This window comes from Panthera tigris, chromosome B3 (assembly GCF_018350195.1).
Source record: "Panthera tigris isolate Pti1 chromosome B3, P.tigris_Pti1_mat1.1, whole genome shotgun sequence".
NCBI lineage: Eukaryota > Metazoa > Chordata > Mammalia > Carnivora > Felidae > Panthera > Panthera tigris.
Window position 1 is genome coordinate 25,087,126 of NC_056665.1, and position 13,388 is coordinate 25,100,513.

At 40.1% G+C, this 13,388-nt stretch overlaps 1 protein-coding gene across 1 annotated transcript; it reads right to left on the reverse strand.

Moving 5' to 3' along the window:
- Positions 1-4,823: 4,823 nt before the first annotated feature.
- On the reverse strand, positions 4,824-11,655 carry LOC107181263 (macrophage erythroblast attacher, E3 ubiquitin ligase). The gene is given in 7 exon segments (XM_015545118.2): positions 4,824-4,990; positions 4,993-5,071; positions 5,073-5,119; positions 5,122-5,297; positions 5,299-5,456; positions 5,459-5,533; positions 11,617-11,655. Coding segments are annotated over 7 exon segments (741 nt in total).
- Positions 11,656-13,388: the final 1,733 nt, after the last annotated feature.

Sequence of the window (13,388 nt, forward strand, 5' to 3'; positions counted from 1 at the left end):
GAGCAAGCACAGAGGGTCAGAGAGAGAGAGGGAGCGAGAGAATCCCAAGGAGGCTTCATGCTGTCAGTGCAGAGCCTGATGCAGGGCTTGAACTCATGAACTGTGAGATCATGACCTTAGCTGAAATCAAGATTCAGACACTTAAGCAACTGAACCACCCAGGCATCCCCATACATGTATTTGTTAATATAAATCATAACATCTCACCTTCTGGCAACTTCCCCAAACCACTCGAGATTCTGAGGCATAGACCTCATACAGAGAGAAGGAAATTCACTCATTTCTCATTTGACAGAACCTACCTTTTGTGTTCTCATCCTCAGTGTGTGTCTTTCCAGGGACCATGGAGCCCATGAACACAGGCTAGGTGCAGGAATTAGTTGGAAATAAGACTGGTAAAAGTAATATGGAGGAGGGTCTTAGATGTCAAGATAAAGTGATTAGATTTTGTTCTGTGCCCATAGGGGATCCACAGATGGCTTTTTAAGGGCAGTGACTTAGTGATACATAGGAAGGAGCCAAGTTGAGACATTGGACAAAAATTATCTACTGGACTTAAAACTCACTCTCTCTCCCTGCCGGTCTTCCCCCCAGGCTTTCCTGTCTCCCCACTGTGGGAGGAGAGAGATTGAAAGGAATGCTGGGGCATGGTGCTTACGAGTAGAAGAACAGTGATAGAACTATGAATAAGGAAGTTGAAAGAAAAAAAAAACAAATTTGGAGACCAGGTAATAAGACAAATAAAAACAATAGAATTGGTAACATTAGTTAACATACCTAGGCATTTGGGTTCTAGAAGTCCTGGGAGGTTAAATGTCCTGGCTCTAGCTGCCCTTTTGATTTGGGTGGAGCTCTTAAAAAAAGCCATGCTCACTGTATTCCTCTTCAGGCTGTTTTAATCAACTCAGTCTTCCGAATGCCTACTTCCCTGCCTGGATTGCTGATCAAGTCTTCCCAGACACTCTTCATGCTGGTGGCCTCCAGGATAGCAAGCTCTTCTTGAGCTCCCCGACTGTCTCTGACTGTGCCCTTTCTTACTCTCTCTAAACACAAACTCTTCCTACCCTGCTGCTTATTCTAAGCTTTTTCCTGGAGAGGTTCTAGTCATTTTCAGGGTTTGAGAGACTGTCGACATGGCAGTGGTGCCCAAATAGAAACCTCCAGATCATCCTCTTCCCTCCTGGTTTGTGTTGAAAATTTCCATCATCAGTTAAATGCCATACTTTCACCTCAAATGGGACATGCTCCCAAAGGTATTTGCTATCTTTCTCCACTAAACTCATCTTTCCCTCAGTGTGACAGTCTCCTACTTTCACTTTCAATTGGCCTCAAACATTACTCTGGGTGATGCTACTATCCACCCATGCTCCCACCTGTCCCAGATCTCTCAGGATGCTACCACAGACCTCTGCCAAGACTCCCTGCCCCAGTCTCAGACAGATGCAACCTTGTCATTCCTTTCAGAAAACACTGGAATGGCTCTCTTTTACCTAGAATAGTAGTCTTCAACTAGGGATGATTCCCTCCCTCCCCTCCCCAAGAGGATACTTGGCAGTGTCTGGAGACATTTTTGAGGGCTAAGTTGCTGTAAGCATCTTGCGGGTAGAACCCAGAGGTGCTGCTAAACATCCTACAATGCACAAGATGGTCCCCACATCAATCCAGCCCTGATCTAGATCTAGATCTCTGATCTAGAATAAAGCCCACATGGTGCCCAAGATAATTGCTTTCTGTGAACTGGTTCACACCTTTGCCTTTTATGTCAGTGACATGGATTTGCTTGTAGTTTCCACAAATGGGTACCTGCTGGGTCTTCTCTCATGCCTGTGCCCTGCAGGCTCTTCTGCTTGTGTTTTCCTTTCTTTTCCCTCTCTCATGTCTTACCTTTGTGTTTTGCAGGAACAAATGCCTCCTACAGTCTTTGCAATTCATTTCAGGCCATGCTCTGGCATTCTGGTCACCTGGTACCCATGTTAGGCTCAGGGTCCCTCTCTGTGCTATTTATGTACCTGTCTTCCAACTAAACTGAGATTCTTTGTGATGGGATTATGCCTTTTACAAATATGGTTTTGTCAAGTATACAATGGGCATTCAAAATGTTGATTAGATTTATTGATTTCAGTTCAATGATGAACAAGTGAATAAATGAATGAATTGATGAAGTGAATGAAGTCCCATATTGCAACATCTATGTCCAGAAGATTTTCTGTTTTGTGGGACTGATGCCCCAACAGTGGACAACTTACATTAAATAAGTAAACAATAGAAATTTAATTTGGAAACAAGTACTTTATTATGAAAATATATGATGCTTGGCAAGCTGCAGGACATTTTGCTAAATATTATCATACTTTATTAAATTGCCAAGCACCTGGAAACTGTCAGAAGGAAGAAAGTACATGTGACCAACTTGGAAATGTCAAATGATTATTACATATTGTTTTAAATCATTATAGCTCTTTGAGAAACTATAAAATATCAAGATACTTGCAGGGTACAGGCTCCGTTCTGCCAACAGCCAGCTGGTGATCCTGCACAAAGCCCTTCATCTTTCTACTCTTCATTGTTCTCATTTGCAAAGTAAGGCCTTTATAATATCGAAGGCTCCCACTATTTTTTATTTTATTAAATCCAATGGATCTTATTAAACATGTTGCTTTTTTATATCTAAGTCTGATTGTGAAAGAGGCTTTTATGTGATTACCCATCACTATTATGTATAGAGACAGCAAGGATGTTCAATTTAATCAAATGACACAAGCATAACTAAGTGGGTGTAAGTGGCATACCACAGACAAGGAAAATTAAGTTGTGTTACTTTGTTGGAGCCACCAAGGAGGCGATACATAATGCAAGTAACCAGAAAAAAAAAACCCATCCTACTCACAAATGGAAAAACCAGTGGTGTCCGTATACATGACTGGCTGGATTGAACACACAAATGAAGAAAGTCAGACAAACTTCTAATCAGTTTTGAGACACTCAGTGGCAGTACCTTGTTTCCATTTTATCTTCTGGAATAAAGTTGGCTTGCCTGGAGAGAGAGCAAGCAGCAGTGAGCAATGGGATTCAGGGGTTTTTGGACTCCATGTCTGGGTTGAACATGACTACGTGTTACCTCCCGATGTCTGTTGCATAGAAAACTTAGTAGTGTGAGATGCTCAGTGAAAAATAAAATCCTGGGGTTGAATAAATGTGAGAGATGTTCCATGTTCCATTTTTCTCTTGCAGATTTCCAATGTTTGGTAATTTGTTAAAGACTGAGAATTCCTCAGCAAAGGGACCTACTAAGGTATTCACAAAGCAGTTTGTTTTTTTATAAAAGTTTATTTGTTTATTTTGAGAGAGAGAGAGGGAGAGAGTGAACAGGGGAGAGGCAGAGAGAGAGAGAGGGGGAGAGAGACTCTCAAGCAGGCTCTGTGTTGTTAGTGCAGAGCCCAACTGGGGGGCTCCATATACGGCACAAACCCACCAACCCTGAATCATGACCTGAGCTGAAATAAAGAGTCGGTTGCTCAATTGACCAAGCCACCCAGGCACCTCCTCCAAAGCAGTTTATTTAGATCAGTTTCAAGTTCTATTTAGACCATTTCAAGTTTTATTTAGACCATTTATCAAGTTCTACTCAAAGTCTGGTAACTGTTATTTCCAAGTGAGGATATAAGCATAGAAATGGAATATATATATTTAGAAATTTTTATGGAAACGTGACACTATGTTTCCCAACAACCCTATGTGTATTCAGGGGATTGTCTCAGTGAGTAGGTATTGACCAGTTCAGGAGTTGGGGATAAGTTGCTTACAGTGTGAGCTTCAGACTAGCCATGTACATAGGGATCATATTACAGTGTGCGAACTTTAATGGTGATTTTTCAACTACAATGCATGTTTATGCATCTGAGAAAATGGAAACATTTTGTCCATAACATTTGTTTTTTTTTACTGTCATTGTAGTTTATTTTTTCAAGAAATAGAAAATATTTTTATTATGCTTTACATTTACAGTTTATTAACTAATCAACATCAACATGCAAAAATAAGTGCTAAATACAAACCTCTACCGTATGGTTTTTTGTAAACTACAGTAGATCATTTGATTTGAAAAGTCACAGGTGTTTACTTCAATTGAACTACAAGTTACTGTAAGGATCAGCATTAGATCTACAGTTAGGGAACCATAGGCAGGAAAGTTCTCTGCAGAACTTGGCCCAGTGGATTTCCATGTGAACACATTCTCAAGGAGGAGATAAGGTGGCACGAATGACCTGACATTGAACCTGGAACACCCAAAGCCAGGTCCCAAGGACGCAACTCTGCTGGATGCCTCTACAGGGCATGCTCGTTGGGCATGGCTGCCACCCTTCCTGGCATGTTGGTTGGTGATGGGAAGGAGGGGCCGACAGAAGGAGGACACAAGGGTCAGGGGTGCAGGAAATAACCGACTTTTGTTTCTGGAGTGGTGGAAGCTCCCGGGCAGGAAAGTCTCTCTCTGAAAGGGAAGGCATCAAGTAGCTCACACGTGCTTCAGAATTCTACCAGTGGAAACATACCTCCAAGCACAGATGTGCTCTTGATCTGACTCCTCTCTTTCTAGGAGTAGTTACCATCGCTCACTGATCTTGGGTCACAAGAAACAGAAACACAGGTTGGCAGGCCAGGCTGGAGTGCGAAGGCATGGGGCACACAGGTGTGTGTGGGGTGCCTACATGATGTACACTTTCTTGGATTGTGAGAAGTGCAACACTTCTTTGGTTCTTGGTGGACAGACAGCAAAGGGTTGTAGCTATAGCTGTTGGGCAGCCTCGGGGGCCGGTTGTTCTCCATCATTGAGATGTCTGAGGTCTGCAGAGCAGGTGGGAGTTGGTGCAGTGGGCCAAGGGCAGGGGCTATGCCTGCTTGTTCAGAAAGTGGCTGCACATGGGCCAGTGGGGGCTCTTGAAGCTGCTGTCCCCCTTGGAATATTGTGGTGTCCTTATGGCTGAGAGGTTGGTGTGATGGTGAACACAGAATTGTCCCCCAGCTGGTGCAGGTGGTAGTTGTACTGGAACTTCTGGCTCAGCATCAGCCACCTTGGCTGGGTCCAACCAGCTCTCTATGCCACTCTGGTGTGCTAATTCACTGAGATGTAGCCACAGCAAAACAGGTGCCCCGCCATTGTATGGTCCATGTGCTTTCTCTTCCTCATGCTGGCTGCCAGGGTCTGGTTGCTGCTATGCCCCTTAAGGTGCTAGATTCTGTGCTTGCACAGCTTGGTACTCTCCTCCTTCACTTGGATGGACTCCACCACCTGCCTTGGGGATGCTCAGTTTTTCCACTGTGCCATCCAGAAGGCTGACCACGGATTCCTCACCTGGGCAGCTGCTTAAGATCTTCTCCAGCTCAGCCACAACCATGGTGACATGGCTTGTGTCTCAGTCAGTGTTTTTTGGAGAAGTCTGAAGGCATTCATTTAGTGTTGCCTAAATGGGACACCTTGAAGGTCAGGTACTCCTTCCTGCATCTTCAGGGTCATGGAGACCTAAGCAGCTGATACCTATACTTCCCTCTTGAATCTGCCAAAACATTAACCACAATCATTGTAATTTAAAATCAAGCTAGCGTTAACATAACTAAGTGAAATTCATATTACTTATTTTTAATCCTAATTTACTGAAAGTGGAACAAATTTTATTGGATTATTTCTTAAGAAAAGACACACATTGTGGGTGCCTGCGTGGCTCAGTCAGTTAAGCATCCAACTTTGGCTCAGGTCATGATCTCACGGTTTCAAGCCCCATGTCTGGCTCTATGCTGACAGCTCAAGAGTCTGGAGCCTGCTTCGGATTCTGCATCTCCCTCACTCTCTCTCTCTCTCTCTCTGCCCCTCCCTGACTCACACTCTTTCTCTCTCTCTCAAAAATAAACATTAAAGTTTTTTTTAAATAAAAAAAAGAAAAGACACACATTGTAAACCAACTGGTGACAATGGCAGTGATCTGAGAAAATGAAGACCAAATAGGTTTGCCCTCAAATTACTCAGAAGTACTATTTATCTTGTACTGAATTTGTGATTTTTTAAAAGTTTTTTTTTAAAAATTGAGGTGAAATTCACCTAACATAAAAGTAACCATTTTACAGAGTACAATTCACTTCATAATGTTGTGCAATCTGAATTTGCTTTTATGGCTGTGGTTGAAAGTGAGAGAGGAAACCCCTGGTGTCTTATTTGTAGAGATACACTGACTAGTGAAGCTAAGACACATTCAAAATGTAAGTGGTTTCTATCCCATTTATAATTGCACCAAGAACCATAAGATACCTAAGAATAAACCTAACCAGAGATGTAAAAGATCTGTATTATGAAAACTATAGGAAACTTATGGAAGAAATTGAAGAAGACACAAAGAAATGGAAAAACATTCCATGTTCATGGATTGGAAGAATAAATATTGTAAAAATGCCAATACTACCCAAAGCAATCTACATGAAATCCTAATAAAAATTGCACTGATATTCTTCTCAGAGATAGAACAAACAACACTGAAATTTGTATGGAAACACAAAAGATCCCAAATAGCCAAAGTAATGTTGAAAAAGAAAACCAAAACAGGAGGCATCACAGTCCTAGAGTAGAGGACTTTAGCCTTTACTAAAAAGCTGTAATCACCAAGAAAGTATGGTTTTGGCACAAGGACAGACACATAGACCAGTGGAATAGAATAGAGAACCCAGAATTGGACCCACAAATGTATGGTCAACTAATCTTTGACAAAGCAGGAGAGAGTATCCAATGGAAAAAATTCACTCTCTTTAGCAAATGGTGCTGGGAGAATTGGACAGCAGCATGCAGAAGAATGAAACTAGACCACTTTATTACACCATACACAAAAATAAACTCAAAATGATGAAAAACCTAAATGTGAGACAGGAAACCATCAAAAGCCTAGAGGAAAAAACAGGCAACAACCTCTTTGACCACAGCAGCAACAATTTCTTGCTCGACACATCTCTGAAGGCAAGGGAAATAAAAGTAAAAATGAACTATTGGGACCTCATCAAGATAAAAAGCTTCTGAACTGAAAAAGAAACCATCAAGAAAACCAAAAGGTAATGTACAGAATGGGAGAAGATATTTGCAAATGACATATTGGATAAAGGGTTAGTATCCAAAATCTATAAAGAACTCACCAAACTCCACACCCAAAAAACAAATAATACAGTGAGGAAATGGGCAGAAGACATGAATAGACATTTTTCCAAAGAAGATATCTAGATGGCCAACAGGCACAAGAAATGATGCTCAACATCACTCATCATCAGGGAAATACAAATCAAAACCACATTGTGATACCACCTCACACCAGTCAGAATGGCTAAAATTAACAACTTAGGAAACATCAGATGTTGACTAGCATGTGGAGAAAAAGGGACCCTCTTTCAGTGTTGGTAGGAATGCAAACTTGTGCAGCCACTCTGGAAACCAGTGCGGAGGTTCCTCAAAAAAACTAAAAATAGAATTACCTGACAACTCAGCAATAGCATTACTAGGGATTTATCCAAAGGATACAGGAGTGCTGATTCATAGGTGCACATGTACCCCAATGTTTATAGCAGCACTTTCAACAAGAGCCAAATTATGGAAAGAGCCCAATGTCCATCAACAGATGAATGAATAAAGAAGATGTGGTTTATATAAACAATGGAATACTACTTGGCAATGAGAAAGAATGAAATCTTGCCATTTGCAGCAACATGGATGAAACTGGAGGGTATTATGCTAAGTGAAATAAGCCAGTCAGAGAAAGATAGATATCATATGTTTCACTCAATGTGTAATTTGAGAAAATTAACAGCAGACCATGGGGGAATGGAAGGGGAAAAATAGTTTCAAACATAGAGGGAGAGAAACCATAAGATGTTCTTAAATACAAAGAACAAACTGAGGGTTGATGGGCGGGAGGGAGGGGGAGAAGGGAAATGGGTGATGGGCATTGAGTAGGGCACTTGTTGGGATGAGCACTGGGTGTTGTATGTAAGTAATGAATCATGGAAATCTACTGAAGCCAAGAACACACTGTATACACTGTATGTTGGCTAACTTGACAATAAATTACATTGAAATTTTGAGGGGAAAAAATAAACAAAAAAATAAACAAAAAGAAAGAAAATGTGTAAATATGAAAAAAACACAACATTTAGGCGGTTTCACACAGGAAATGAAGAATTTGTCAAAAAACAAAAGAATTAGAGAAAATATGGAATTTAAAGACAATAGTATCAGATGTTTAATATTACACATCTAAACATTAGTACTTTGCTGTCTTCTAATAAAGCTGAACTTTAGGAGGTTAGACTACAAGGTGATACTTGTGAAAAATAGTATTGATATAGTCCTTGGAAATGCTGGGTGAATATGAAGGAAGAAGTATACAGAAGTACCACCAATATGACAAGTACAGCTAGTGACATAGTTCTCTATTTTTCCTGATGAAAGCACAGATAATGTAAACATAATAGTAGCCCTTTGGTAAATGTCCAACTGAATATGGTGGTGGTGTGAAGGAAGAAGTTAATCTTTCAGCTTTATTATTAATAAACACAACAAGCTCTGAATTGCATGAAGCCATGAAGGATAACCTACTTAACAAAGGTGGTTTAGAACTTTTTAGTTTTGCATAAGAGGTTGTTCAGATGTTGATGTGACAGTGACAGGTAACTATTCTGGACCAGGTACCAGAATAAGAAACTTGTGGCAGGATATAAGTCAATCCATGGTTTTTTTCACTGAGAAAGCTCTTTTCTCCCCCATAAAATGTCTGCATGTTCATCATTGTATTTAAAGATGGGGAGATTGATTAGAAATATAAATCCAGTTCTCTAGCCCTTCCATTATCCATGTCTTTTGCAGCTCTTCCCAGCAGAAAATTAAATCCATTTTCCCCCCTGTCTGGTTTTTACATGTGTTGGCTAATAGAATGCAGAAGAAGAAAAGGTAATTTTGACTCTATGCCTCACAGAGCCTTGGCTGAGTCTCTCTTGGACCCCTGACAATTCTGAGCTAGTCTAATGGGTGACAGGAGACAGAAGTCTCCATTACTTCCACTCTGCCAACAGCCTACCTGCTCCCAGACAAGTGACACTTCCTAGCACAACCACTCCCTCCCTGAACAGCCTGCTGATAGCAGCTGCCCAGAGAAGTGCAGGCAAGCTTCACTGAGTCTGGCCTGGGTACCAGAACTGACCAGATGACACAAAGACATAAGAGCAGTCATCAACAATTATTCTAAGTCCTAGCACTTTGGGATAATGTAGTAAAAATTGTGCATTATGTAAAGGTTGAGGTGTTAGCATTTGAGATGATTCATTTTATGATATACCATGAGAGCAGATCAGAAAAACCCTGGTATTGTATATCTGTGTGTGTGATGGTTATTCAAAAGAAAAGTTCTGCCAAGAATGTTTAAACTTCTGAACAAACTTGAGTGTTAAGATGAGAAGACAGTTTGGTTCCAACTTTTCTATCATATAAATGGTAAAACCAGATGTGCCCCCTTGTCTGTTATCTTCAGTATTTTCTGTGATCCTAATACTTCTCTTCAAGCAGGAAAGGCAACATGGATTTCAATGACAGATAAAACTGAAGGGCAGAAGTAAAAGTAAGAAATGTGGAAGAATTATGTCTACTGATTATATATAGTAGGTGTATCAGAGTTTGCAAAACAAACAAATACAAGATGTCCAGTAAATTTGAATTAATATTAATAAAAAATAAGTGAATTTTAGTGTATGTCTCAAATATTGCATAGGGCATACTTACACTAATATATATATATATATATATATATATAATGTATAGTTATATATATAATATATATAGTTGATATACAAGTGTATGTGTGTGTGTGTGTGTGTGTGTGTGTATGTGTGTAGTTGATCTGAAAGTTAAATTTAACTGGGCCTGTTGTATTTAATGTAGTAATCTTATTACATCATTTAAATTACATTTGTAATTCATCATTCATCATCTATGATTCTGGTTGTCCTTGCATTATTGTCATAACTTCCATGGACAGTACTGGCAAAAGCTAGGGGTGTCTATTTCAGGATAGTGATGTCTGCTGAGTGATACATTGTGCACATGCTCCTGTTGACTCAAATAGAAATTGGGGTCTAGAATGATGATGGGGGAAAAGAAGTGAGCAAGAAACAAATGAAATTTGTTTCATGTAACAAAAGCTGGAATTTAACAGGGGTTCCATAAAGAAACACTATTTTTCATCAGGGAAAAATTGAAACACACACACACAGACACATATACAGGCACACAGACTTTAATAGGCATGTACATGTAATGCATAGACTTCTTTTTCTGGGCTTAAACATATAAAAAATTCTTGTGCTGAATGTAAGATCATCAGTTTTCATTCTCTATGTTGAGATTGCTCTGAAAAAAAATCTGAGTTCTTAAAAATAATATATACATTTCTGAGGCAAAGTACTCCATAAAAAAATCTTATCTTCAGCTTATATTTCAGTTAATGATTCTAGAAACTTGAATCTGAACCCCATTGACTAAAAGAGAGGCTGGGTACCCAGGAAAAATGACCCTATGTCACCATGGGAAGGATATGTGATAATGACATGCCTGGTCCTTCCCCAAAGAGACCCATCACCATTTACTCAGATAAAAAAAAAAAAAAACACTGGGCAATTGACATGTCTAGATCATACCTGCTCCCTGGAAGCCACTTGCACCCAGTGACTCGTCCATAGGGGAATACAAAGCCCCAGCTCTCTTGCCTCAAAGATGAGCTGGACTGAGGTATCATGGTGCACTCACTCCCTCTGCCCTTTCTTGCTTTCCTCCCTCTCACAGTGTGGTTCCTGAGAGCACTCCCAATGAACCTCCTACACACAGTTCTCAGAGTCTGTTTCCCAGGAAACCTAACCCTTAAGAGCACGTAATTCTATAATCATTAAATGATTCTCACTTGGACCAATCAAAAATAGGAGGTTTAGTTTTATTTTCTCAGCAACTGGTAATTGGAATGGAATTGTTTAAGGATTTTTTTTTGTCATGCTGTTGACTCAGAGGAGTCCTTGTGGGGTCTATCTCCATGATAAGCTGAAATCATCAAATACCCTGCTGATTTCTTCACAATCAGTGTCTAACCATCCTTGAGATAGAGCCCTGGCTAATAGGAGCTGCAAACGCATCTGTAAACACTGGTTTACTTAATCTATAAAGGGATTTCTGGGGCAGGAATAAAAGGAGAAATAGTGAAAAATTCTCCCCCCTCTCTCCTTCCCAGATGGTGACAGACAGTTCTCTGCTGCTCAAATTTAACATTGGCCGACTCTGGATACTAACACACTGGATCCCCTTCTGTGGGCAGAAAGAATGGAGTGGGGCTGGCTCTTGGTGGGGGGACATGTTGGGGGTGAGATGGTGGTGCTAAATATCTTCTTCTGATATTTAAGCAATGTCCAACATTTAGCACTGCCTAGAGTTCCCAACTTCTTTGTGTGTTAAATTTCAATGGGACACTTAAAACTGGCTATAATGCAGATTTTCCAAACTCAACATATTCGTAAATAAACTCAATCCCTTTGCTCCTGATTGCCATCCTTGCTCACCTTGTATTCCCTGTATTGGTTGTTAGTAACTGTACTCATCCTGTCCCCCAAATTGGAAATCTGGAAATTATTATTGACCCTATCTTCTTCCTATCCTTCTGCCTACCTCCATGTAATCAGTGGTCCAGTTCTGTTGAGTCTCTCTCCTAAATATCTCTGAAATACATCCCCTCTAAGTTATCCTCAGAGCCATTGTGAATTTCAGGACCCCATTCTCTCATGCTCTGACTATTAGGTCAATTTACCTATAGTGACCCCCTTCTCACTCTTCTGTTACTCCTCCACTAGATCTGATCTTGTTTTCTCTTGGTTTGGCATTGAGAGGTGACATAGCCCTTCAAGACTGGCAACTTATTCAGGTGATTTTAAAATGTGATCTATGGAGTCTGGAATAAGTCTGCTTTCATCAGTTTTAGATCCTGACATTGAATAAAGGTATTCTCAGCTTGGGAGGATTTGGAAACTATTGTGATGCAGTACTGACTATTTGTATTTCCTCCAAGTTGCTTCACAAGTATTTTCTCTTGTCCATGGATCTTCTCTGTTTGGAACAGTCTTCATTGTTTTTACAACTTGGTAGATCACTGATTATATTTCAAAATGAAGCTTGAAGGTCGCCTCATCTTGGAAGCCTCCCTAAACTGAGGGGCAGAATTCTTAAGAGGCCATTCAGTTTTATCTTTTACCATTTGGAATGGAGAAAAAGTTCCCACTTCCAACTCTGCAAATTCATGACTTTTTAGACTCTATTTTCTTTTATTCCTACTGCCATTTCATTTCTGCACTCATTTTATTTTTTCATAAAAATGTACTAACTGCAACCTGTCACAACTAGTGTAGACTAGTTCCATTTTCCAACCTCTTCCCCTTGAGCTATAAATTCATTAGGCTTATGATCTGACTCCTGAGTCATTACAAATAATGGCTTTACTAGATATTTTGCTACTGTATTACATAGATTGTGATCCTTTTGGCCTTCAATAACAATTTTCTCACAAGTATGCTGCCTGGCACCTAAGTTAATGTCACATATTCTAAATTTTTCATGATGCCCCCAATCCTGATACTAATTTTTGTGTGTGTGTGATAGATTAGGTTTTGCTGTGGTAATAACTCCAAAATGTCTTGGTTTAAAGAAGTAGAGATTTTTTCTTCTTCATGGTACATGTCTACAATTGGTTGGGTTTCTACATTGTGGTCATTTTGGTCCCCAGACTGTCAGGAATGTGCCATCTGGAGTGTGGATGGTTTCTGTGGCAGGGAGCAAGAGCCCATTGTAAATCCCACATCAATCCTTAAAGCTTCTGCCCAGCAATGATACACATCACTTCTGCTCACACTTTGGTGGTCAAAGAATTCTGTGTGGCCACATCTCACTGCAAGGAGGTGGGAATAAAGTCCTATCTCTGGAATGGGGAATATTTGATGCACTGAACTCATGGCCACCATGTTTCAGTTCATTGATACTTGGAAATATGCAAGAATTTAGTAATTTTATACTTTTATTTCTTTTTAAAAAATATTTTATTTTTAAGTAATATCTATGCCCAACATGGGACTCGAAATCATATCCCAAGGTCAAGAGTTGCATGCTGTACTCACTGAACCAGCTGGGCACCCCTTGTATATTTTCTTTTCATTTTTTTAATTTACTATTATTATTTTCTAAATGTTTATTTTTGAAGGAGAGAGAGAAAGAGAGCAAGTAGGGGAGGGGAGAGAGAGAGAGGGAGACACAGAATCTGAAGCTCCAGGCTCTGAACTGTCAGCAC